Source organism: Oryzias latipes, chromosome 9 (genome assembly GCF_002234675.1).
Source record: "Oryzias latipes chromosome 9, ASM223467v1".
NCBI lineage: Eukaryota > Metazoa > Chordata > Actinopteri > Beloniformes > Adrianichthyidae > Oryzias > Oryzias latipes.
Genome location: NC_019867.2, coordinates 32,410,453 through 32,438,023, shown reverse-complemented (window position 1 = coordinate 32,438,023; position 27,571 = coordinate 32,410,453). Strand labels below are relative to the sequence as shown.

The following is a 27,571-nucleotide window of genomic DNA, read 5'->3' as shown; positions in this document are numbered from 1 at the left end:
CTGCTCCTAGCCCCTGCATATACCCCCCTCAGGAAACGGGCTCCCACCAAAAGAAAGACTATTAAAACTTGGCCCGAAGGTGCCTCCCACCAGCTGCAGGACTGCTTTGAAAGAACAAATTGGGAGATTTTCGACCACCCAGACCTGGAGGAGCACACAGCAGCAGTCCTGTGCTATATCAACCATTGCACAGACACTGTTACTGTGGAAAAGCACATCCGAGTGTATCCAAACCAAAAACCCTGGATGACCAGAGAGGTCCAGCGACTGCTGCGGGAGAGGAACACAGCCTTCAGGTCCGGTGACAGGAACCTGTACAGCTCTGCCAGAGCAAACCTGAAGAGAGGCATCCGACAGGCCAAAATAGACTACAAGCAAAAAATGGAAGACAACCTCAAAACAAACAACACACGGCAGGTTTGGCAAGGGATCCAACATCTAACCAACTACAGACCAAACCTTGCTGCTGTTGATGGGAACCCTTCACTGGCAGAGGAGCTTAACCTCTTCTTTGCCCGCTTCGAGGTGGAGCCACCAGAGACAGCTGCATTACAGGCATCAGCGAACAACGGCCCCTCCCTCAGGGTAGAGGAACATGAGGTGAGGCGCACGCTGAGGTCTGTGAACCCGAGGAAGGCTGTCGGACCTGATGGCATCACTGGACAGGTGCTGAAGGACTGTGCAGACCAGCTGGCGGGGGTCTTTACTAAGATCTTCAATCGTTCCTTACATCAGTCCATTGTCCCACCCTGCCTCAAATCCTCAACTATTGTCCCTCTGCCCAAAACATCCACAATCACAGGCCTCAAGGACTATAGACCCGTCGCCTTGACCCCGATCATCACAAAATGCCTTGAGAAACTGGTACGCAACCACATTACCTCATGCCTTCCATCAACACTTGACAGCTACCAGTTTGCATACAGGGCGAACAGGTCCACAGAAGATGCCATCACCACCACTCTCCACACTGCTTTGCCCCATCTGGAGCAACCGGGGAACTACGTGAGGCTGCTGTTTGTGGATTTCAGTTCCGCCTTTAACACCATCCTCCCTCACAGACTTGTTTCCAAACTGGAGGCCCTCGGACTCCCCACCTCCACATGCCTCTGGATTTTGGACTTCTTGAAAGCCCGCCCCCAGAGGGTTAGAGTAGGGTCCCACACGTCGACAGCTCTCACCCTCAGTACCGGCTCCCCACAGGGTTGTGTGCTGAGCCCCCTGCTCTACACCCTCTACACACAAGACTGCACCTCCACCCACCCCAGCAATACCATCATTAAGTTTGCAGACGACACCACAGTAGTGGGGCTCATCTCTGGGAATGATGAGTCCGCTTACCGGGACGAGGTGGAGCGGCTCTGTGTCTGGTGTGAAAAAAACAATCTAATCCTCAACACAACAAAAACCAAGGAAATGGTGGTGGACTACAGGAGGAAAAAAACTGTCATTCAGCCACTGTCTATTGGTGGGGATTGTGTGGAGAGGGTGGCTGCTTTCAAGCTCCTGGGCGTCACCATTGAGCAGGACCTGACCTGGAGCGCCAACACCACTGCTCTGGTGAAGAAGGCCCAGCAGAGACTGTACTTTCTCAGGCTTTTAAAGAAAAACAAACTGAGTGAGAAACTGCTGGTGTCCTTCTACCGCTGCTCAATAGAGAGCATTTTAACGTACTGTGTCTGTGCCTGGTTTGCCAGTTGCACAGCTGCGGCTAGGACAGCTCTCCAGAGAGTCGCCACGAGAGCCCAGAAGATCATCGGCTGCCCTCTCCCATCCCTGGAAGAACTGTACAGTTCCCGCTGCCTAAAAAAGGCTCAAAACATTCTGCTGGATCCATCACACCCCGGTCATTCCCAGTTTGAACTGCTGCCTTCAGGCAGGAGATACAGAACAATTAAAACAAGGACAAACAGATTAAAAAACAGCTTCTATCCGAGAGCCACCGTGGCCTTAAACGCTGCTAAGTAAAGTTTATTTATTAGGGAAGTGTGCAATAACCGGAGAAGGTGTAACCTCCTTTTATATTTTGTTGTATATTTTTTAACATATCTTTCTTATATTGTCTTATTTCGCAGTTTTTAGTTTTCTATTCTTACTTGACTTTTTATTCCACCGGAAAAAAAATTGCACTGTAATTTCGTTGTACATGTACAATGACAAATAAAGATATTTCTATTTCTATTTCATTCTTGGTCCTGCACCGTTCGTGGTCGTGCAGCATTCTTGGTCTAGCAGCGTTCGTGGTCGTGTAGCATTCGTGGTCATGCAGCGTTCGTGGCCCTGCAGCGTTTGTGGTCGTGCAGCGTTCGTGCAGCGTTTGTGGTCGTGCAGCGTTCGTGCAGCGTTCGTGTTCGTGCAGCGTTCATGATCGTGCAGCATTCTTGGTCTTGCAGCGTTTGTGGTCGTGCAGCATTCTTGGTCTAGCAGCGTTCGTGGTCGTGTAGCGTTCGTGGTCATGCAGCGTTCGTGGTCGTGCAGCGTTCGTGGTCGTGCAGCGTTCGTGCAGCGTTCGTGGTCGTGCAGCATTCATGGTCTTGCAGCGTTCATGGTCGTGTAGCGTTCGTGGTCCTGCAGCGTTCGTGGTCTTGCAGTGTTCGTGGTCGTGAAGCGTTTGTGGTCCTACACCAGTCGTGGTCGTGCAGCGTTTGTGGACGTGTAGTGTTCGTAGTCCTTTAGCGTTCGTGGTCTTGCAGCGTTCGTGGCCCTGCAGCATTCGTGGTCTTGCAGCGTTCGTGGTCGTGTAGCGTTTGTGGTCTTGCAGCGTTCGTGGTCGTGTAGCGTTTGTGGTCCTGCACCATTCGTGGTGGAGCGTTCATGGTCATGTATCGTTCGTGGTCGTGCACCATTCGTGGTCTTGTAGCGTTGGTGGTCGTGTAGCGTTCGTGGTCCTGCAGCGTTCGTGGTCATGCAGCGTTCGTGGCCCTGCAGCGTTCGTGGTTGTGCAGCGTTCATGGCCCTGCAGCGTTCGTGGTTGTGTAGCGTTTCTGGTCCTGCAGCGTTCGTGGTCCTGCACCGTTCGTGGTCCTGTAGCGTTTCTGGTCCTGCTGCGGTTCTGGTCCTGCAGCGTTCGTGGTCCTGCAGCGTTCGTGTTCCTGCAGCGTTTTTGGTCTTGCACCGTTCGTGGTCGTGCAGCATTCTTGGTCTAGCAGCGTTCGTGGTCGTGTAGCGTTCGTGGTCATGCAGCGTTTGTGGCCCTGCAACGTTCGTGGTCCTGCAGTGTTCGTGGTCCTGCAGCATTCGTGTTCCTGCAGCGTTCGTGGTCCTGCAGCGTTTCTGGACCTGCTGCGGTTCTGGTCTTGCAGCATTCGTGGTCCTGCTGCGTTTTTGGTCCTGCACCGTTCGTGGTCGTTCAGCATTCTAGGTCTAGCAGCGTTCGTGGCCCTGCAGCGTTCGTGGTCGTGTAGCGTTCGTGGTCATGCAGCGTTTGTGGCCCTGCTCCGGTTCTGGTCTTGCAGCATTCGTGGTCCTGCAGCGTTCGTGGTCCTGCAGCGTTTTTGGTCCTGCACCGTTCGTGGTCGTGCAGCATTCTTGGTCTAGCAGCGTTCGTGGCCCTGCAGCGTTCGTGGTCGTGTAGCGTTCGTGGTCATGCAGCGTTCGTGGCCCTGCTGCGGTTCTGGTCGTGCAGCATTCTTGGTCTAGCAGCGTTCGTGGCCCTGCAGCGTTCGTGGTCGTGTAGCGTTCGTGCTCATGCAGCGTTCGTGGCCCTGCAGCGTTCGTGGTCGTGCATCGTTCGTGGTCCTGCAGCGTTTTTGGTCCTGCACCGTTCGTGGTCGTGCAGCATTCTTGGTCTAGCAGCGTTCGTGGTCGTGCAGCGTTCGTGGTCCTGCAGCATTCGTGGTCGTGCATCGTTCGTGGTCCTGCAGCGTTTTTGGTCCTGCACCGTTCGTGGTCGTGCAGCATTCTTGGTCTAGCAGCGTTCGTGGTCGTGCAGCGTTCGTGGTCCTGCAGCATTCGTGTTCCTGCAGCGTTCGTGGTCCTGCAGCGTTTTTGGTCCTGCACCGTTCGTGGCCCTGCAGCGTTCGTGGTCATGTATCGTTCGTGGTCGTGCACCATTCGTGGTCTTGTAGCGTTGGTGGTCATGTAGCGTTCGTGGTCCTGCAGCGTTCGTGGTCATGCAGCGTTCGTGGCCCTGCAGCGTTCGTGGTTGTGCACCGTTCGTGGTTGTGCAGCGTTCATGGTCTTGCAGTGTTCGTGGTCATGCAGCGTTCGTGGCCCTGCAGCGTTCGTGGTTGTGCAGCGTTCATGGTCTTGCAGTGTTCGTGGTTGTGTAGCGTTTCTGGTCCTGCAGCGTTCGTGGTCCTGCACCGTTCGTGGTCCTGTAGCGTTTCTGGTCCTGCTGCGGTTCTGGTCCTGCAGCGTTCGTGGTCCTGCAGCGTTCGTGTTCCTGCAGCGTTTTTGGTCTTGCACCGTTCGTGGTCGTGCAGCATTCTTGGTCTAGCAGCGTTCGTGGTCGTGTAGCGTTCGTGGTCATGCAGCGTTTGTGGCCCTGCAGCGTTCGTGGTCGTGCAGTGTTCGTGGTCCTGCAGCATTCGTGTTCCTGCAGCGTTCGTGGTCCTGCAGCGTTTCTGGACCTGCTGCGGTTCTGGTCTTGCAGCATTCGTGGTCCTGCAGCGTTCGTGGTCCTGCTGCGTTTTTGGTCCTGCACCGTTCGTGGTCGTTCAGGATTCTAGGTCTAGCAGCGTTCGTGGCCCTGCAGCGTTCGTGGTCGTGTAGCGTTCGTGGTCATGCAGCGTTCGTGGCCCTGCTGCGGTTCTGGTCGTGCAGCATTCTTGGTCTAGCAGCGTTCGTGGCCCTGCAGCGTTCGTGGTCGTGTAGCGTTCGTGCTCATGCAGCGTTCGTGGCCCTGCAGCGTTCGTGGTCGTGCATCGTTCGTGGTCCTGCAGCGTTTTTGGTCCTGCACCGTTCGTGGTCGTGCAGCATTCTTGGTCTAGCAGCGTTCGTGGTCGTGCAGCGTTCGTGGTCCTGCAGCATTCGTGGTCGTGCATCGTTCGTGGTCCTGCAGCGTTTTTGGTCCTGCACCGTTCGTGGTCGTGCAGCATTCGTGGTCCTGCAGCGTTCGTGGCCCTGCTGCGGTTCTGGTCGTGCAGCATTCTTGGTCTAGCAGCGTTCGTGGCCCTGCAGCGTTCGTGGCCCTGCAGCGTTCGTGGTCGTGCATCGTTCGTGGTCCTGCAGCGTTTTTGGTCCTGCACCGTTCGTGGTCGTGCAGCATTCTTGGTCTAGCAGCGTTCGTGGTCATAGAAAAAAAATCCTAATTATTATTCGTTATGTTACTTTATTACTTTATATATTTTATTTCCCAACTAATGACTCATCCGCGATGATCCAGTATAAACAGAGGGAAGTGACTGTAACAAAATAGAAAAGAAGTAGTCTGCTCCTGAACTTGATTAGTCAAGTGGACCGGTGGACCCAGTGACCGTGTGTCTGAGCAGAGCAGAGCAGACGGACGTATAGCTTTGTGTTTGATGGGAAGGGAGGATGCTTTGTTACGTGTGCGCGATGTGTGGGAGACTTTGGACTGCGATTCCCGCAGCTCTAGGTGAACGAGCTGCCGAACTCAGGAGAACCGGGTCTTCCGGTAAAAGTGTGTGTCCGGGCAGAGCTCGGACCGTCCGCTCACTCAGCGGCTTTGGGGCAGTGCGTGAGCTTAAAGCAGAAATGTGACTCAGTCCTTAGAAACCGTTCAAACAATCACGTGGATTTGTGTTTCCTGTCGTGTCCCGACAAAATAAAGGCTGATGCTTTTCCCACATATTTACGTTCAGCCAAGATGCAGTTTGCAGCGTTTCACGCATGGATTTTATGTTCATCAAAGGCTAAATGTTGTTAGCGCGTGTTAGCCTATCTAGCCCTGGCTTTTTCCGGCTCCGTTCTTCAACAGAAAAAGCACTGACCACACGGATTAAAATTAAAATGATGAGCGAACAGGCGCTTCATAATATTAATAACATTAATAAAAGCATGTTTAGAAGATTATCTAGGATATTACGGAGCTGACAGATATCTATGTATGTATCCTCTTAGCGGGACTAAGTTCCTCTTCCGGGATTTCAAACACTACTGCGCATGTGTGAATGATTTCTTCCGACCGAAAGTGTGACCCATTTGAACGTTTGTTATAATCCGGGGTCCATGTACACGGTTGAATTCTAATCCGACCATTGATCCCATCAAGATATTTTGACGTGTCGACTCGCAGCGTGGGGGGGGCGAGGGCATCACGTTGGTGTCTCTCAATCGTTATGTCAGTCAGCCCTCATGATGGACGATGGTATCGTCACAACCCTAGCATTCGTGGTCGTGCAGCGTTTGTGTACACTATGCTATTATAATAGTGAAGGCCTTTTTTTGCACTCTAAGTGGTTTTAGTTTGTTATAATGTTGAAGCTTAAAAATAAGTATATATGAAAGAATTATTAGATCAATTAGGAAAACAAGTTGTACTCTTATCGTTGACAAAGTGTCAGTGCAAATATTAGTGTGTTTGATCCCACAAACCTACAACCTGCTTGACTCTGGATTCTACTTTCTGTGTCAAATAAAGTCCTGCTCTGTCTCCACTGTGATCAAAGCATCTGATGGGAAAACTGTTTTTTTAAACCACACGGTTGGCAGACAAACAAAAACTGCTGCTTTCTACCCTCCAGGGGGCACTCCACTCAGGACTCTGAATACTGAGATATTAAATACTGTCAGACTTTGAACATGCTGTGAGCAAACACGTGCAGCCTTCACTAAAATCCTCCCAGCCGACGGATCTTCTGTGGAGCTTCAGAGTCAACAGAATCCGCTCAGACACCACAGACTGAAGACTTTTCAGCATCTCTGGTCATCAGGAGTCCAGTTCTCAGTGGTGTGGACTCCAGTCACGAATTTGATGACTTTAGACTCAACTTGCACTTTAAAACTATGCTAAAAACTATGTTGACATAGACCGCGACCTCTCTGTCCCTGTATCTTTGTATCTGTGTGGGCTGCCGTCTCAACATCCAATCAAATTAGGTTCATGTTGGTTTGATCCGATACCATCCAATTAATCAAACTGCAGGACAATCAATGAATACGATCTGTCAATCAATCTTGAGACTTACTCATGACTTGCAAAACAATGACCTGGTCCCACCTCTGGCAGTTCTTATGGCGATGGTCTGAACGAGTCGCCTGGACCGTCACACGATGGCCGCCTGCTCTGCTGTGAGCTTAGCCTAAACAGCTGCAGAAAACTGGAATCAATCAGGCAGAAAATCAATCAAGACCCTCAGGGGATTACCTCAATGTTACTTGAATGACTTTGGATGAATGTCTGACCATTAGCAGAGTCGGACTAAACACTGCCTCGCTGTTTATAGAAAGGTAGCGGCTCTGTGGCAGAGACATTTAGGCCCCAAATGGGCCGTGATCCACAGGAACGCCAGCGATAATCAACCTCAGATATGTCTGAGCCCCTGAAAACAAAGAGGGAGGGGATTACTGTGAATGCTTGCAAAGATAGAAAATGAATGAGCTTAACTCTGAGCATGTGCAGCCTCGACCACGGGCCAAAGACAACAGATGAGGCCGGGTCAGAACATGTGCTGCACTTAGAGCAAACAGTAATGGAAAGTGGAACATTGTTTAGGAAATTAAGCATTTTGGTCAAACTGCGACATTAACAATGAGACAAATGACAGTTTTCATGATAAGAACTGACATTTTCATCTTCATTTTAGGTCTCACATGAGAGCATTTTTAATGTCAGAAGAATCATTAAAACATTATTTAAAAGTGGATTCTTGAGCTTAGAAGTGTTTGATTGTTAAAAAAAAAAACTGTAGCCCCAAGAACTGGAACATGTCAAAAATCAAATGCAGATCAAATAGAGGCTGAAAGAAAATTTTCCAGTCAGAAACAGTGTTTTATATGATGACTGATGAAGATGCCCAGAATGGAAGACAGGCTCTGGTTAACTGGACGGAAGCAACAGCGATACCAGCCCCTCTCCAGCAGTCTGAAGACTCAAACAGGAGGTAAAAATGCTTTGGCCTCAGAGCATCAAACCTTTGAACTATTTTCTTAGAGTAAGAGGGAGAAAGATCACAGGATGGAGCATTACGCTGCATTACTGTAACTAAACCCGCGCTGTGTACATACAATGGTTTTGCTTTTCAGAATATTTAAAGTAATTTGCCTTTGGTTAAGAATTCTGAGTTAATGAACAGACTTTTCTTTGGACAGACGGTGAGTTTAGAAGGAGATGAAGGCTCCAGTGTTGTCCAAAACTTCCTGTTTGGATGAGAAATCAGAGTTCAGCTCTTTCACCACTTTGCAGCACGTTTGACACCAAACTCGAGTTTAGAAACAAAACTGTCAGAGGGATTAAGAAATTAGCCAAGTGATTTCTAACTGGACAAAATCCAAGGACTCTGCAAAATGCAATTTTTTCTGCAGTTCAGTGTGGGTTTAAACCCGTGAAATTAGAATAAGTACCACAGTCAGCTTTAAGGATGCCATGCTGCAGCAAGAGGAGCTCGCAGTTGATACCGTGGACTAAAGTTTGATTCACTTTAAGGAGCACAGAGCACCTCAGAACCTCCAGTCTTCAGATATTGGCTTTGAAAGCGGCGCAGCCAAACACATTTTCTAAAAGTCACCTCAAGACCGTTTCTCCCGTCGTCTCCTGGCCGTGCGTAAACACCGCGCGCAGCGCGTCCTGGCGCACTGTAACCGGGAAATGCTTCCAGTCTCTGGCGTGTCCCTGCTGGTGTTGCGGGTCGGTGCTGAGCAGGAGAGGCGTCTCTGCAGCAGGGTCTGGACGAAAGAGCGTCCTTTAAAGCTCGGGCAGCATCAAGCAGTGAGATCACTGGCGTTATAAATATCTCCGTGCCAGCCGAAACACTGCAGCTCCTGCATGCCCACGAGCGCCGCGCGTCCTCAGGAGCTGCACAAAATGCGCCAAGTGGGCTAGAGGGTCGTCTTTGTCGGAAGATGAATGTTGTTTTATTTCTCCTGATCGCTGCGCTCTCGATCTGTGGAGGAGAGGACCTCTTGGAGGAGCGAGTCCGCTCAGGGCGCAGGACCTGCCGGCTGTACTGCAGGGTCGGCATCGGCTTCCATCTGCAGATCCATCCCGACGGCAGAGTGAACGGCAGCCATGAGCCCAACCACCTGAGTAAGTACGCGCCAAGACCTCCAAATTACGACCGTTTGATGCCCACATGATGAGTCCAGCGCGTGCCAGCGCGGCAAGTTTCCAACTTAAAAAACAAAAACAACAAGGGGGGCGCAAGTTATAGTGATGATTCACACTGCGCGCGCGCCTGAACCTGCAGCCCGACCTTGTTAGAGCTGTCCGGGGTTCACTATTTGTGGGAGTAACAGGTGCAGCATCGAGGATGACATCACAGCCACGCCGCTGCGCACTCAGCGGGTCAGGCCACCGGAAACGGGGCCTGCGCCGCTTCAGCTGTAATTTAGAGAATGGAACAACTGGTTGATGTTTGCTGTTTTAAATTTACTGCAGTTTCACTGCAAAAGAAAAACATTCAGTTCTGTCTTATTTTTAAACAGTACAAAAATATATTTACAAAAAGAGACTTTATTCCCGAAGTAAAAATCTCAGATTCACCTTAGGCTCACAGATTGTTCTGTGAGACTGCTGCGTGTTTTAAAGCAGCTGCTGCGAGTTTTTAAAAAGAATTCAGTGGGTAAATCTTATGGAGAAACAAACAGGTTATTAAAAGGCTTTCAGTGTTTTTTGACTCCTGCAGAGAGCCGTCATCTCCTCTAACATTGTTCCCTTCAGTTCATGTGGATGTTTTTTTCTGCTGTGCCATGTTTGGTGGAGGCACAGCATGAAGCAGCTGCTCTGTTTTCAACCTGGATTTAACCCCCAGTTTTCTCGGGGTTCTGAAGGACACTGATGGTTTAACATATCATCACACAGCTGTCCTGTGGGGGTTCATGTAGTCATCAATGACTCAGCAGCCAAAGGGAGTTCAGTCTGTGGGCTTAAACATGGCTGGAGCATGAATGGATTATAGAGCAGAAACTTCCCACAACTGTCCTCTTCTACTCTTTTCCTGCCGACTCTTTTCTACGTTTGGAGTCAGAGGCTCCAGCTGACTGCACGCCGTTGGTGTTGAAACTGTGCTGCACAGAGAAGGTCTGCTGAATTCATTACATGCAGTTTTTAGGGATGTGAGGACATGTTCTGCATAGCTGTCTCTCAAATATGCAATGAGATCACTTGATCAGGCAGAACCAGTTCTTGATTGGGGTGTTGGTTCTGAAAACGTCTGATCATGTTCACTCATGCGTACCATGGATGCTCCAGATGAATGCAGGCATATTAGAGGTGGTGCAGAAGAACACAGAAGTGACAGGACAGCAGCTGTCTGCAGTCTGTTGAACTCTGTTGGTCTGTCCATCCGACTGAGCGCTGAACCAAAGACCAGGGGCCTCATTTCTAAAGGTTGCGTACGCACAAAAGAAGGCGTACGCCACTCTCTACGCAGTAGTTGATATTTATAAAAAGCAAACTTGACGGGAAAATGTGCGGTCCTTCACGCAAGCTCTGACCCAGGCGTACGCACAAAAATGGGTGAAATGAGAAACGGCGACACCGTCGGCAGATGGAAGAAACACGTGAAAGTGAAAATGACAATACTGCCTCTCAGAAATAACATGAAGACTTCACAAAGAAAGTCTGACAATTAACAGCTACACCAACACCCGTTTGATCGATCAGCAGTGAAACAAACAAAAAAATCAAACCAAAATTACAACAGAAATTCAAATGAACACTTATTTGCAGAAAGAAAAGTGAAATATGTTCTGCAATATTGGCATGTTGTGCAATTCATCCTCATAAATAATATAGTTAACAGAACGAAATAATGTACAAAACTGATATTCTCGTCAATGTGTCCGTCTGGCGGAGCAGATATAGGTGCGGGCGTGCGGACAGACGGACAGACATATTAATTGTCTACTGGGGAAAGTTGTTTTCATAGTAAAACATTTCTTCATAAGTTACAGAATTATGGTATTCATGCATATGCCTTTAGTTTGTTTTATTTTTCATAAAACAATGTATGGCGTATGTCTCAACCATTCATAAATCAACAAGAAATTACATTTGCTGATCAATTTCCCATTTCCACGTGGATTATTACCGACATCTGTAGCTTGTCAGATGTAATTAAATGGAGGGAAATAAAATGCTCATCACAATGCGTAATGACGCACAATGGCTGATCTTAGAAGATGTGGCAAATGGAAGAATTCAGAGTGAACGCATCTTTAGACAGCGAAGCCGCAAAAGCTGCGCTACATTTAGAATTGATTGGGATTTATTAAGGGAAAAGTCCGTAGGATAGGTTTTATAAATCCAAATATTTCTGTGCGTACGCACGTCCTATGTTTCATCCGTACGCCACTTCTGACGCAAATCCTACGCAAATTTTTATAAATGAGGCCCCAGTACTTATTACAAGCAGCTTTATGTTACGACCCACCAATGCTGAAAAAATAAAGGACGTAACTCAGAGTGGAACTTTGCTCTGTTTAGCACTTTCTCTTGAGTACAGGTGACTAACTGCTGTGGACAGTGAAGACAAAAAACAAGGGCTCAAGTTTCCTGCATCCAACAACTGAGGTGCAGCGAATGCAGCATTACGTGAAGAGAGAGAGGTCCATAAATCCCAGTTATTTACTCAATCTTCAAGCCACGTTTACTTCATGAATATTTGTGCAGCAATCACAAAAATGCAACATTTTCTAAATTTACTGTTCACTGCAACAGACTGGAGAATCCAGGCTCCTCCTTCACTCCCAACAGCAGCTGGGATAGGCTCCAGCAACCCTGTGTAACCCAGTGGTAATTTTGGTCAAAATTATTAAATAAATAAAGTGGAAGATCATTTTTCTGGTATTCACATAGCTATTATTTTGACTAAATGATAGGCTTTGGGCTTATATTGTTTTTTAATGGTATAAGTGAAAGAAGAAGAAGAAGAAAAAAATCTCATTTAGTTTATTTGCTTGTATGACTTTGATTATTGGTTGGTTTATAAGTCCCTCATTTTAGCCAATTGCATAGAACAACAAGTTGATAAAACTCTGTAATCATTACTGTCACGTTTCGATGAATAACAGATCAAAAGGGGGCGGGGCCTGTCCACACACACTCAAATGTTGCAAACTTACATATTGGCTCCAAAAATGTTCACCTACAAACATGTCAACATGTACCCCATACAACTAATGTTCACACACGCATACTTATGCATTCAGACCAACACATGTTAGATGTTTCATTCAGTCACAGACTATTTGTGGGCAATCACATCCGCCGCCCAGGCCAGGGCCAGCAGGACCACCGCAGGGGCCCCCAAAGCCAGAGAGCAGGGAGGCACAGGGGGAAAGAGAGTGCAAGCTCGAACCCAACCACAGGAGCAGCCCCCCGCCGCACCAGGAGGGCCCAACATGGGGCCCTGCCCCAGGAGAGCGCCCACAGCCCCACACGAGCAGCCCACCCCAACCCCAGGCATGAGCCTGGCCCCCCAAAGGGAGACCCGCCCCACGCTCTAGGCAGCCACTCCCCCAGCCCACAGTTGGTCCAGGAGAGAGAGAGACAGGGTCAGCCACCCTCCCAGGAGGAGGACGCCCAAGAGAAGTGGGGTCCACAAGGAGTGTTGTTACCATGGCCCGACCAGGCTCACCAAAAGTTGGAATTTTGAAGGCCGGCGCTCAAGGACAGGGACCAGAACCCCCACCACAGGGACACGGACACCCCCAGGCTCAGATGGGATGTGAACCCCGGCCCCCGGTCTTGCCAGAGAACTCAGGGATGCGTGGAGAGAGGGCTGCCGGGTCCAGGAATCCAGCACCCAAGGGACACTTACCTGTTGCTGAGGGCCTGGTACCCCCCTCCGGGGATGGGGTAGGAGACAGATGGTCAGAGGTCCCTCTTTCCTTATGTGTGTGTGCATGTGTGTATGGGTGTATATTTTGAGGGGTAAAGGGTGTGTGTACTAAGGGGGTGCAGTTAAAACTGGCAGGCAGGACACTGAGAGGACATCTCCTGATTACTCACAGTGATGACCAAACTCATGTGATTTATTTTAGTATTTATTTGATCATAAACCATGACAGATCAGTCATATCAAGGTTCTGCCCTCCAGGACTACCCCCACCCCCAAACTGAAACTGACATCCAACCGACATACATGTTAGCATGTTACTTTACTGCAGTGTTTCTGTAAAAAGGGTTTCTCTGTTTCTACAAAAAGACTCCAGTGGTGCTATGATGAGGAAACTAAAGGAGTATCTGAGGTGTTGATGTCTGTATCAACCCCATCAGAGACTTCATCACTCATCTGCTGAGAACAGCCTGCACTCCCAGCGGAAGAGCACGTGTGCCTTCATTTCATGGGTCTTCTTAGAAGAGTTGTCAGGTTACATGTTTTTCAACGCTGTGAATCCTGCTGACCATCAGGAGACTGCACCTGTAACGTAATGAAAGGATTCCCCTGAGATTAAATGAGACAAATGAGGGAGTTTGACAAAGAGACACACAAGGTTCATAGGTTAAATGAGAATCAGAGAATTATTTTTCACGGCTGTCATCTACCTAGACATGTCTACAAATCTAAAACCATCTCTTCAAGTTCATCCATCCATCCATCCATCCATCCATCCATCCATCCATCCATCATCCATCCATCCATCCATCCATCCATCCATCCATCCATCCATGCATCCATCCATCCATCCATCCATCCATCATCCATCATTCATCCACACATCCATCCATCCATCCATCCATCCATCCATCCATCCATCCATCCATCCATCCATCCATCATCCATCATCATCCATCCATCATCCATCCATCCATCCATCCATCCATCCATCCATCCATCCATCCATCCATCCATCCATCCATCCATCCATCCATCCATCCATCCATCCATCCATCCATCCATCCATCCATCCATCCATCCATCCATCCATCCATCATCCATCCATCCATCCATCCATCCATCCATCCAACTATCCATTGCCATAATCCACCGTATCCCTTTCGGGGGATTATGGGATTGTCCCGCTACTGTTGGACGAAGGTAGGCCACACCCTGGACAGGTCGCCGGTGTGTTGCGGGTCCACAGGGTCCACCCTAGGAGTCACCAACTTATGCAGCCTTTTGGATGGAGGGAGGAAGCTGGAGTGCCCGGAGCAAACCCACGCTTCCCGGGGAGAACGTACCAACTCCACACAGAAAGGTCTCCGCTGAGATTCAAACCCTTCTCATTGTGAGGCCAGAGTGCTAACCACTGCAACACTGTGCAGACCCTCTTCATCAGGGATTTCAAATAATCTACTCAGAGTCAGGCAATGTTTGCTTTAACTAGAACAATAGTCTGAATTTGAAAGCAGGGAATCGTCTGATAGCAGAGGTCACTGAGGACCGGCAGCTTGTTTCTCGCAGCAAACCCATCAGTATCACTGAAATCCCTCTGATGTCTTCTCACGGTCATTCAACAGGGCTCAACATCATTCAGGGTAGTCTGTAACATCATTTCTGGACAGAAACTATCTCCCCTCTGAACGTCAGTAGTCAAGACAGACAGCTGAGGCAGATGATGGAGTGACCCGCTGCACACCACAGAACCAGTTCCTCTTTCTGTGAATGATCCCTCACTCTCGTCTGTCCTCCCAGGTGTCCTGCAGCTCGTTGCCATTTCCCAGGGGGTCATCGGTATCAAAGGAGTCTACAGTAACAGATTCCTGGCCATGAATAAGAGAGGATGGCTGCACGCCACGGTAAGCATCGCACAAGTTTTCAGCTGGATTCTCAGGTTGACTCTTCTGCAGGACTGGGTTGCATAATCATGAATGGTTTGATTTGAAAATGAATCGCCTCCGCAGGCCTCTGGGAGGGTGACCCCCACATCTGGTTACTCTTTTTCTGATCAGGCTTGGAAATGAGACGCATGACTTGCATCTCCAATAATACTGATTAGTTTCATAAGTACAGTTATAAACAATGTTTGTAATATTGGTTTTACTTTACTCAAGTATCTTTGTAATAGACAACCACTCCTCCTGTTTTGCTGCAATAAACTCTTCATCGTTTCTTTAGTTTCTACCATTTAGTCTCCACATCAGGGAAAGCCCATTGGGGCTATTGAATCACTTTCTGTACTTTTATTTTGAAATTAAAGATTCCTCACCTTCTTTATTTGTCTGATTAAATGTTTTGAACAAGAAATCAAATGTAACATTTAAAATGGAAAAGACAGATCCACAGAGCGCTGAAGAAGACCAAACAACTTAGGCCGGGAGTTGCTGATGATGTGCAGAGAAATGAGTCACAGAGTGAAAACGAATTTATACAGAAAATAGTCAGTTGGAGTCCCAAAGCTGGGCCGTCTGTGAGCAGGAATTTATGCCGCCTGGCCCCCCAGTGTTGTCTGTTGAACTATATCAGTGGGGATCAGTGCCCCCTCAGGGACTCTCCGGCTCAGAGACCCACCTCTGTTGCTGTCTTTAGATAATCAGCACTCATGCTCATATTTTTACATTGCTGGGTAGCTCGGTTGGTAAGGTGGGAAGCTACCATCCAGGAAATCAGGATTCGATTCCCGGAGGGCAATGAACAATGGTACTGGGGGCAATTCCCATAGAGCAGTTAACATCACCCATTGGGGATCCTTGGGCAAGACCCTTAACGCTACAGCTCACCGCTCTACCAGGGGATGGGTCAAATGCAGAGATGAATTTCCAGTGTACAGTGTAAAAAAATTACAATTTGTTTTCTGAGTTTGTCAGATCTTTGGAATTTTTGCTGAGGCCAAAGCTCGGCCCAAAGAAGATTTAGGAAAGTCTAGCTCATGTGATTCCGGATCTGATTGTTCGTTGGTCAACATGTGTCAACGTGCCTTCAGAATTAAGTCAGACCCGAAGGGACTCATCTCAAGAGAAGCACTGAATGTTTTCAGTGTTTCAGCTGTATGGAGTGCTTAACTGCCAGATAGATTTCCTTTCTATGACCTCGTAAAGCATTTTTAGTGTTTTTGAGTGTAAGGCTGAATCTGGATTCTTCCCCTACCCCTCTGGTTTCTCCCTGTCCCTCAAATTGTGGGGGGAATTGGAGGGATGGGAGTGTCCGAAACAGTTTTGTGATGTTTGATGTTGATTTGATGTTGAAACTGATGTTTGATGTTGATTTTCTGAGCGCTGGTAGCTACTTGCTAATGTGGATGACCGGCGACTGTTGATGACATCATTGAGTGGGAGTGGCTTCTGAATTTCAAGAAACTATTTTTCTATAACTATTTGTTTGGAAGGCTAAATGTAGGGGGTAGGGGAGGAATTTGGATTCACCACAATATTTTGATTGGCTGATGTTATCTGCACGTATATCCATGTGACCAGCACAAAAAGTGATGAGAATTCATGCTGGCCGCATGTAATACGTGAAGCCAAGATGCACATTGCTGCCATGCTGCACGTATTTTACATGCGTCCAAGGCTGCATTTCGATTTAGGCTGCACGTATTTAAAGTTAAGCTTAAAGTCCCATTATCTTTGACGCCCCTAGGTGTGTGAAATGTGTTCTTTGATCCATCCCCTGGAGCAGCGATGAGCTGCAGAAACAGCCGCTCAGGAACCTGTAGCCGTAACCGGTAACCTTAACCTTAACCCTTCCTCTGGGTCCGTGCAGCCGAGAAAAAACTTCAGGGATGGCCGCACATATTTCCAAGATGACCATTGAGGTGTTCTCCCTACCATGACAAAGGTGGATGAAGGTGGAAAGATTTCATGTAATCCATGGACACCAGTGAAGATCACAAATCATTGAAGAAAAAAGGTTCAGAGCACTGTCTAGTGGGTCTAGATGACCCAACTCCCAATGGTAAAGTGCCTAGGATAGAACAAGGGCTAGTTCAACCCAATTTGCATGAGATTGCACCATCACCCATTAAGCAGAGCTCAGTGCTGCCTCACCTCCCTCCAATTCTGTCATTGAACAGGAAACATGTAAAATACTGAGATTTTGAAGAGAAATAAAATGATTAGAATCGTAGTTGAATACATAGCTCAGGTCTGTGAACAAATATTTTTTTTCTCTTTAGGACTCATTTCATGATGGCAGGTGAGGCACTGCCTCATCTGATCCCCCTCCCCTCACTGCTGGTCCCTGATGTAAATACATGAAAAGATCAAATGTATTTGTAAAAACTTTATATAAAAAAGTTTGAGCCATTCCCGGGCTCAAAATGCCAGCAGGACAGCTGGCACCTGTTGCCCCCCCCCCCCCCCCCCCCCCCACACACACACACACATCTGGCCCTAATGTTCAGTTGAAACACTTTCTCCCACGTTACTTCAGGAGTGATGCCCTTTACCCCCATCAACCACCTCCTTCTGCTTGGCTTTATTCCCCCTTAATCAGAAGACAACCTCCCCATCTTTGTACATGACCCCTACTCAACCGTTTGTCTTTGACTAAAGACCGTCCCTCTGACCCCCGCCCTACCCTTTGTGACACAAACCGAAAGTGCTTGCTTACATGGAGACAATATTTTCAATATAACAAGTTCACAAAAAGCTGTTGTTTCCATTGAGGACAAAGTCTTTTCCTTTCCAACATGTCTGGAAGCCTTCGACATGCTCTGAAGGCACAGAAGAGCTGACTTTCAAAATGTGTTTAAAGAGTGCACACAGGTTCTGAGGTGCCAAGGACCAGATGTTGTATTGTCCTGCCATGAGGAAATGTAAAAATCCAACAATGTTTGCATTTCAAACTTGAGAATCATGAAGAGTCATGAAGAGAAAAGACTATGACTAGTTCATCAGGGCCTGGAAGACGGTGAAGCAGCTGTACGAGCAATTTGATTTGAACAATATACCCATCAGATCTCTGGAATCTGCCTGCAGCTATTAAACCCTATGAAGCACTGCGGGGGCCTCGGCTCCTTTATGGTCTGGGTGCCGTGAGTGCCTACGTGCCTCTGTGTGAGAGCATGCGTTCATGCCACAGTGGGTTTGTTTCCAAACGTCTCCTTCCCCGACTGGAACCAGAGCTGCTGTGCTGCTCAGTAGTAACATTCTGTGAAATCACTTCTACCCACCCATAGCAATCACTCGCTAGTGTGGAGCAATTTTCTAGTCTCCTTAAAAACAACAGCCGAAAGGAACTTCAGTCTGAGGAACGTTGTGCTTCCCCTGCAGCGGCTGCAGGGGCCCGTCCTCTGACTGACATGTTTACCAAATGCTGTAATGGCATCATTTTCTGCTGTGCTGCATTCATCAGCAAAGCAGAACTGTTTGTTTTACTTCAAAATGGCTGGAGGAGTACAGGGAAGTCATACAGGCATCGTGGGTACCATGTCAGACGTTCCCAGCCCAGATATTTTTAGTCACGACGGAAGAACATGGAATACATTTCTGCTTATATGTCCTCAGATGAGGTGCAGTGTAAACAGAAACTTTCATGTCTTCATCTTGTCCCAATGTTCTGGATTTTCTTTTTAAAAAAAAGTATGTTTCAAGAAAAAAAATCATTGTTTTCCTACTGAGAAGCTTGAGCCAGTCAGCTGAAATCCCATCTGCAGGGATGGAAGGCTGCAGCCAGCAGATCAGCAGGATGGACGGATGCTGCTCCTCTGGAGGACGTTGGGGTCCAGGATTCTGTTGTTTTCAGCTGCAGTGTCAAACCCTGCCTAACCCCAAACTCATCCATGAAGGAAAAGGAGACAAAAACAGAACATGAAGGAACATGACTCACTCTGTCATGAATGTGTAAAACACCTCATGAAGCTGTGGCTGTCTTCAGAGCAACAACTACACATATGACCACGTACAGTAATTGTAAATGATGTGAAACTGAAGGTATGAACAAGAAATACCCAGAAGGAGCACCCCCCCCCCCTGATTTATTTTACCTTTTAAATGTTTACATTTTTATTGTAAATGTAATTTATTGTGGACATTTCCTGGGTAAATAAAGGTTAAATAAAAAAAATAAAACTGTGATTGGCGGCTTTCAAAGCTGAGAGGTTGGTCAGAAACACAAAAGAATGAAAAGAAGATTGAAAATAGACATTTAAAGTCCCATCTTCTGATTTGTTGTCAAAGCTTTCTCAGTCGTCTTTCAATGATGATGATGATGCCGTTTTTAGCCAGACTCCAAAAACCTGTGTCGATTTCTAGGACATAGTTTCTGAAGAGCGGCAGGAGTTCATCAGAAAGCAACCTGGCACTCATTTCCCATCATCACTTTGTTTATGCTCTCTCTCCTGCTAGCTTACAGCCCCTCACACTCCCAAGCTAACATTAGCGGTGCAACAAAAAGGCAGCAGTGTCAGATCCATCCATCCGTCCAGTTCTGATCCAGATTCCAGCTAAGACCAGGAAAAACAAAGACGTTCACGGATCTGTTTGTCTTCATCAGAATGGAGCAGAGATGAAAAGACTGATGCCCGCCCCTGTTGCACCTACGTCACTGCTGGAGGCTTGCCACGATAAAACATTAGAAACAAAAGAAAAAAACCTTTTTAATCTGAGTGGGCCTCTAACAAAAAAACTAAAAATCCATCAGTGACATATCTGCTGTGGAACAAACCATTGTGGTTTAAAACATGTAGCTAGTGTATCCTTTCAGCTGCACTCCCAGCACAGAGCAGGCAAGTCTGCCCATCATTTGGCGTGAGAAACACTCGCCAATGTCCACGGGAGCAGCAGTTTAGCTGCTCTACAAAGATGACAAGGAAAGGATTTGACTGGAATGTAGATGGCATGATTTGTAAAGAGCTGCTGGAAAAATAACCTTAAATCCTGGAGACTTTATTTGAAGGCTGTCAAAAAACTTCATTAACATTTTCAGTTGCAAAATAAGAAAGAACAGAGGAAGTACAAACTTCTGATGCCTTTGGTTTTTCTTCTGTAATTTCAGGAATGGTTCTCGGATGACTGCAAGTTCAGAGAGCGTTTCCAGGAGAATAGCTACAACACGTACGCCTCTGTGGTACACAGGAACCACAAGACCGGCCGCGAATGGTTTGTGGCCCTCAACAAGAGAGGGAAGGCAAAAATGGGCTCCAGCCCTCGAGTCAAATCCCAACACATCTCCACTCACTTCTTACCCAGGATCAGCCTTCATGACGATCAGATCGGCTTCTCGATCACAGACAGGAGCAAAGAAAGGAGGAAAGCTCTCCCTAAAGCGCCACAGGCCAAGTCAGTCCGAGCCGGAACGGCTACGGGACGCACACAGGTCAAGTACTGGCCCAAGTACAGATTTGGATAGTTGTGTGGATGAACGGACAATAATGCTGCATTGTCAGTCAGATCACTGTAAGGATCTGTCAACAGGTTGGCAAATACTGAGTTTTAGTGGTTAAAATAACTGGGTCTGTGATCTGCCCTGGAGAACTCTGAACCTACTTGGTGTCAGTGATGGTGAGCTTGTTCTGGCCCAATCTGACAGAATCCGGCTGAGGCTAATGCAGCTAACATACACTGACAAACAGATGGATCTATGCCACGTTTTCATTTGGAGAAACATAATCAACATAAAAATGATAAAGCCTCAGCCACAACTGCCCTCACGGGTGGATCGGGGCTGTCTGCGGGGCAAATGGCCCCTGTACGGGGCAAGCAGGAAACACCCAGGTGGTAGAGTGCTCCATGAGCCCTCACAGAGATCATGATCATGCACATTTGTTTCTATGAATTATGGTAAACACTCATGCAACACATAAGGGTGAAGTATGTGAGGCACAGAAATTGTTTTAACCCCCCCCCCCCCAATCCTGGGACCCGGTGATGAGTAAAAGCTCCTCACAGTGCAGTCACATTTGTAGAAATTCGGCGGACAATCAGTTGTGTGGACACCCTATGGGCGTTACTAATGACCAGAGCGTGACACAAGGACGCCGTACGAAAGCATCACCCCTACATCATAAGCATGTCACTTACTTTCTCCTTTGAATACTTCATTAAACACGCATTAAACCACACGCGTGATGATGGTACGTTCCATTTTCCTGGCGTTCCCTGAGGTGGCCGTACGAGCCTCGAGAGAAGTGCAAGACACACCTGTGCTCCCCTAAAGATGCAGCTGCTCGTCTCCACGACCCGAACAGCCAGCAGCACGAGTTGACACCTGTGCAGGTGCATGAGACCAAGGCTTAAGATGGAAACATCTGGGTGAATACTCCATTCTCATTGGCTGCTGGGTGGGGATTAAAAAGTGATAACGCACACCTAAAAAAGCATCAATGTTGTGCATCACTGCGCCAGCTTCTTTAAAGCAAACTTTATCTTCATCATCTGGACAAAAACAAGCGGTTAGAGGAGAACTTTCTCTCTGATCTGATGCTTTATCTATCACATCATCAGCATAGATATCACTTTCCTTTGCCCCTTTGGCTCAGCTGTTACCATGACAACGCGTCACCACATATCAAATAGTCCGCTTTTTGTGAAAAAGAGATTTAAACTGAATAAATAGCAAGAATAAAGAACTAAAAACTGACTGAATATGTTTTTCTTTTATAAGTGACTATGGTATAAGAGGAACAACAGCCTTTGAGGTTATCAGAAATGATTTGACTTCGCAGAAGCAACCTTCCAACGCAGGCTTCCACGGCGTGCCATCATTACTGATAATGGTCACCTCGTCTGGAATTATCCCAACTTATTTTCATATCTTTGCTCTGTCTTCAGAACCAGCCTGAATCCTGAAACACGTGTTAGGTTTTTGTTCAGAAGTGTTGCTCCAAAGTCGCCCTCAGCGACCTTTAATGGTGGACTGGGAAGGATGCCGTGCACATCTACCGTGCACATTTACCATGCACATCTACCGTGCACATCTACCGTGCACATCTACTGTGCACATTTACCATGCACATCTACCGTGCACATCTACCGTGCACATCTACTGTGCACATTTACCATGCACATCTACCGTGCACATCTACCGTGCACATCTACTGTGCACATTTACCATGCACATCTGCTTTGGTTTGAGCAGCGAAAGGTTTTGCTGAACCACAAAATGTTCAGTTCACGCAGGAGTTTCATGGAAGTTAGCAGTTTCATCTTTGTTTCCAGTTAGTAACGTTAAAGGAGGAAATATTTTCAGCAGATTGGGTCAATGACTTGACACCCCCACCCCCACCCCCACCCCACAGACACAATCAAATGTTATTTTTATTGCAAAAAGAAGGACAGGTTCCTCCGAGTAACTGCTGCAAACGATCATCTCTGTTCTCCCCTCCACCTCCTGAGCTCCGGCAGGACATGGATGAAGATGCCTATGAGATGTGATCCTGGTGTTTCATCCATCCACCTTCTGAAAACGCTGAATCTCTTTGGGGTCACGGGGGTCGCTAAAGCCCACCATGTTACTGTTGGCTTTAGCTCACACTCAGTCGCCAATCCACCTATGAAGCAAGTTTCTAGACTGTGGGTCAAAGCTGGAGTTCCCAGAGAAAACGCACACATGAAGAACACGTAAACTCCACGCAGGGAGGGCGCAGCTGGGATTCAAACCAGCGGCCTGTCAGTGTGAGGCACTGACCACTACTCCACCGTACAGCCCAGTTTGTGTACAGTTGACAAACGACATGAGACACTGCAGATGTGCTGATGCTTTTGGGATTTCCTCTTCGTTTTACTGACATTTATAGAATTCGATTTCAAAGAATTCTTTTTTTGTACAACATTTTTTAAGGCATATGTACAAATAAAACTATTTTAAAATCATTGCATTTGTTGATGTAATATTATTCCTTTGGACATAGCATGATCCTGCTCTGTTGTGCATTTTTGACACACTGTTTCTGCTGAAATACTGACATACTGCAATGCAGCTGTGATTTCAGAGAAGTCATGACCACATGTCTGACTCGCCAGGCTCTGCAGAGGACAGCGAGATGTTCACAGAGCAGCAGAGAGACGTAGTCTCTCCAGGGCGGCCCGGCTCTGCTGCGGGGCCTCCTCCATGTCGGACACGCCCGGAACACTCACTGGAGAGATGAATGGGTGTCAGACCACCTGCCCTGAGACCAGTTTCCTCACAGAACGTTCAGCATCAGCTTCCAGCTCCGTCCCCATTCTGTCTGCTCGTTTTTGACTGGTTCCTCTCTGGCCTGATGTATGTGAGGCTGCAGGCGGAGCTCCATACATCACAGAAAGAAAGGCAGGATTTGTTTACGTTACATTAAAAAAGTTGAAGATGTTGAAGATACAGAGACATGCCTGCACACGTATCATGCCACAGGGGGCATGACAGGGGGCCCCACACAGGGGCCCAGACGCTGCTCATCTGGCCCATCATTCCTGGGACAGTCTTTGGTCGGCTGTCACTCAGACACAACGGCAGCTCTGTTCTGCCAGCAGAAATATGAGGCAGCGGCTGGAGGTCAGAAGCACACAGGGGCCCACCAAGGTGTCCTCAGTCCAGCCTCAGATTGCAGTCCAAGTCAAATCTGGTCAGAGATGTGCTGACGCTTCTCTGCACTTGAAGATTTTCTGGATTTGAATGGGAAATCTGCATGAGTGTGCAGCAAATTAGAGCTGCAGGGATTCTGATCTCAAAGAATCATCACTAAAACATGTAGGGAAACGTTTCAGAGGTCTTCTTCTCCACCACGTTTTCCACCATTCAGACAGATGACTTTCAGAGTTTTACTGACACTCTTCCAGTGATTTCCACTCAGCCTCTTCTGTCCTCGAGATCCAGAATATGTATTATATTTACCCCAGCATTATGTGGTAAACGGAGAAAAAAAAAACATTTTTTTTATGTATGTATCAATTGTCACTGTCAGGGAGCCGGTTTAGCTCATGCTGGTTTGCGGCGCCTTCTGTCCGTGAAACCAGGGTTCAAATCCGGGCTGCTCCCTGTTCCCTTCTCTACTTCTGTGCCGGTCCCAAGCCCGGTTGCTTTGAGAAGGTTGCGTCAGGAGGGGCATCCAGCGTAAAACATTGCCAAGTTTACCATGTGACTTGTTCGCTGTGGCGACCCCTGATGGGAAAAGCCGAAAGAGAAAGAAAGAGTATATATTGTCACTGTGAAAAGACTCTTCCGCTCAGGGTAAGAACAACTGCGGAAGCGCATTCATTATTCATTTTGGCTGTTAATAATTAAGAGACGAGGTTTTATTTCTGGGCAAGCAAACGTCCTGAGAGCTCAGAATGAGATCAGCTTGCGTGACAGTCTTCATTTAAAGTTGATCTTAAATGAGCAGCAGGTTCCTGGTGGACCATCATCCATCTCCGCTCTTCGTATCTGGTGGCACTTTTGGCTAAAAAACTTTGCATCCCGACAAAAATATTTTGAAAATGTGTAAAAAGAAAACAGCTCTGCCAGTCAACGAGTCAAAAATGATGTCAGATTCCAGTCGTGATCATCCAGTCACAGGAAAGAGAAGGTTAAAAACTGTTGTCTCCATAAAAATGATAGATCTCAGGTAATCACTAATGCTAAAATTTAAAGGGGAACATGAACTAGAGCGAATTTTCCATCCAGTTTTCTCACTATGTCACAAAACACTTTTCTTCTACTAGACTTAACCACAGGTTCCCGCTTCTGATCCTCCATGTTTCCATAGTAACATCAACCTTTGTAAAAAACAAAAAAAGAAGCAAGCTAGTTTCCAGTTGTAGTACACAGTGTTAGCCACTAGATGGTAGTCATGTCCAATTTTTATATGAACATGGTTCGAAGTTTTCACCAAGTTTGCTCTGGAATTTACCAGGGTTTTGATTAAAAAAAATAAAAAGGACAGTTCCTGCTCTGGCAGGTTATAATTGATCAAGTTAACAGGTATTTCACATAGTTTCGTTTAATTTTTAATTTTTTTCAGTGTCTTGTGGGTGTAAATAATCAATTAACTAGGAAAAAAAACTCAATTGATTTTTTTTATCATTCGCCAAAATAATGAAAATATAACACTCAAAATTGACCAAATGAATGTCCAAAAGGTTAACATAATTAGATTTCTTGGAGTTGTAATAGACGATAAACTGAAATGGAAATAACTTGTTAATTATTGAAAAAGTAAGATTAGCAAAAACATCTGAATTTTATACAAATTAAAGGATTTGTTAAATAGTAACTCCTTGCTCATTTTAAACTGCTTTTTATTCTTCCTTATTTTAATTATTGTATAGAATATGGGGAAAAGCTTATTTCACTTATTAGCCATTTTTGTAGCAGAAAAGAGCAAAATAATCGATAAAAAGGTCAGTAAAGGACATATCAATCATTTGTCTGCAAAATGCCTGCTGTTTAAATTCCCGGACTTGGTTGATTTAAAAATGTTTTTGTTCATGTTAAAAGTCAAATTAACAATATTCAGTTTGTTTTCAAACCAGCTCTGGCAGAAGACTCTAGAAATTATTAGTTCAAAGTTCCTTTTGCACGAACAACTCGGACCCAGAGCCAGATTTCAATTCAAGGCATGAGATCATGGAACTCATTAGATAGAACATTTAAACAACACAGACATGTATTCTATTAAAAAATGTTTAAGGACAAACCATTAAATTTATCTACTACAATGATGGAAGGTAACAATAAAGAATGAACTACAATAGAAAAACCCGTCCGGAACCAATCTAGCTGTGTCTGTCTGTCCTCAGATACGTGCAAATATTTCCAGGTGACTTTCTTCTCAGGTCATCATGCAGAAATGATCCTTCCCGTGCTGAGGAGGGGGCTGCTCTGTTTGAACCCCTGCGTCCAGTGAGAGGAGAGCCAATCATATCTATCTATCTATCTATCTATCTATCTATCTATCTATCTATCTATCTATCTATCTATCTATCTATCTATCTATCTATCTATCTATCTATCTATCTATCTATCTATCTATCTATCTATCTATCTATCTATCTATCTATCTATCTATCTATCTATCTATCTCTCTGTCCGTCCGTCCGTCTTCTTTTTCTACTTTTCAATGGATTTTATTTTTCAACCATATGTTGATCAAATGACCGAACAACTACTGTTAAATGGACTCACACATTCTCAGCTACACAACATACAAAACTGTTTCATTTCTGTTGTTGCGCTGGTCCTACACACATGTAAACACACACACATGCACACACATGTGCATGAATACACACATAATGTATATGGAAACAAACACACACTTGCACACACATACAAACATCCACACCTTAGAAGTGTTGCGTGTATCAAGTCCTTAGATGCCAAATCAGTTCAGGTGAAACAGGAACCTGCACACCTGAATCCACAGAATCTTTGGTTCTGTCCCAACAGGATTTGGTGAAACCTTATGATGTGAGACACTCAGAAGGAACTCTGTCTGTCTGCTGGCCTTCACAAAGACTGCTGTCCTGTTAGTGAGCTCCGGCATGATGTGGTAAACGTGATGTGAAACCTTTGGCCGTCAATACGCTGTGATGCTTCCATCTGAACTTGGTGTCCTCACTCACAGAAGTTGCTCTGAAGAGCTCTCAGTGGTTCTGAAGGAATCTCAGCGGGACTCCATGTGGATTTGGACACGCCTTAGAGAACCAGCCCAAAGGTCCACACAGCTGTTGGCTTTACTCATGACCACGCGTCTCTTTTTTAAGGTTTCCAACAGCACGTCCAAGGCCGCCACATGCAAAATCACAGTACTGAGAGCACGCTTAATCTTTAAAGGGCTGTGATGCAAAAATGATGGATGTAGGATGTGACCCTTGTGTGAAGAGCGGCCTGCGCTGGTTTCTCAGGCTCTTTACCAAATACAGACGAGACATGCAAACCTAAAACCTGAACGGGATGCTGAGAATGTGTGACGATGCTTCAACAAATGGTCAGGAGGAGGAGATGCAGCAAAGGGAGGCGGGGCAGCCTAAAGTGGCCACGTTTACCTAAAAATGAAAACATCCCAGAATTGATTTGATTTGGCGACATCTGTGGTTTTCCAATGCGGAAGTTTCTTACTTTTATCATATGACACAAGTCAAAATGTTCTCATCGACAGAAACTAGAGCTTGATGCAGAGACACCAATGCCATCAATGGTGCTCCACTCTTCTTCATCCTAATCCGTTCTGCTCCACCGGCGTCTAACTTCTCTTAGTGGAATCCATAAGCTTTGAAGTCCCCCACAGGGTTCTGACCAGGTAGATGAAGCCTGAAGTGGATGGGAAAACCTAAGGAAGCTTCAAACTGTTATGGCCATTTTCCAATCTTTGTAGTCCGGTTGATTACAGTTTTTCTCAGTCGCTTTAGTACAATTCTCAGATCAGAATGAAATTCCCAAAACTATTTGTTCAATCTTCACATCATGATGTCACTTGTGCACATCATATCAGAAGTTTCTCACTTCTTTGAACAAGTTGCAATTGCTTTGGTACATCCATGCAAATGATTATGTACAATTCTCTGCTCTTTGCTACATTATCAATTGTTTATGTCATGTTGATCAAAATGTATCATATAGTTCACTGTGCAATAGTCTTACTCCTCAAAACACCTAGTCATTAGTTCATCGAATAAGTCATTAACTGCAAAATGGTTGACCAAGTTGTCATAATGTGACAGACATAT

The 27,571-nt window shown here is 46.5% G+C and overlaps 1 protein-coding gene across 1 annotated transcript; it reads left to right on the top strand.

Moving 5' to 3' along the window:
- Window positions 1–8,214: 8,214 nt before the first annotated feature.
- Window positions 8,215–22,140, top strand: fgf5 (fibroblast growth factor 5). Its single transcript, XM_011479830.3, has 3 exons — window positions 8,215–9,148; window positions 14,703–14,806; window positions 19,944–22,140. Exons 1-3 carry the CDS (start codon window positions 8,965–8,967, stop codon window positions 20,295–20,297), a joined length of 642 nt encoding a protein of 213 aa, XP_011478132.1. The 5' UTR covers window positions 8,215–8,964; the 3' UTR covers window positions 20,298–22,140.
- Window positions 22,141–27,571: the final 5,431 nt, after the last annotated feature.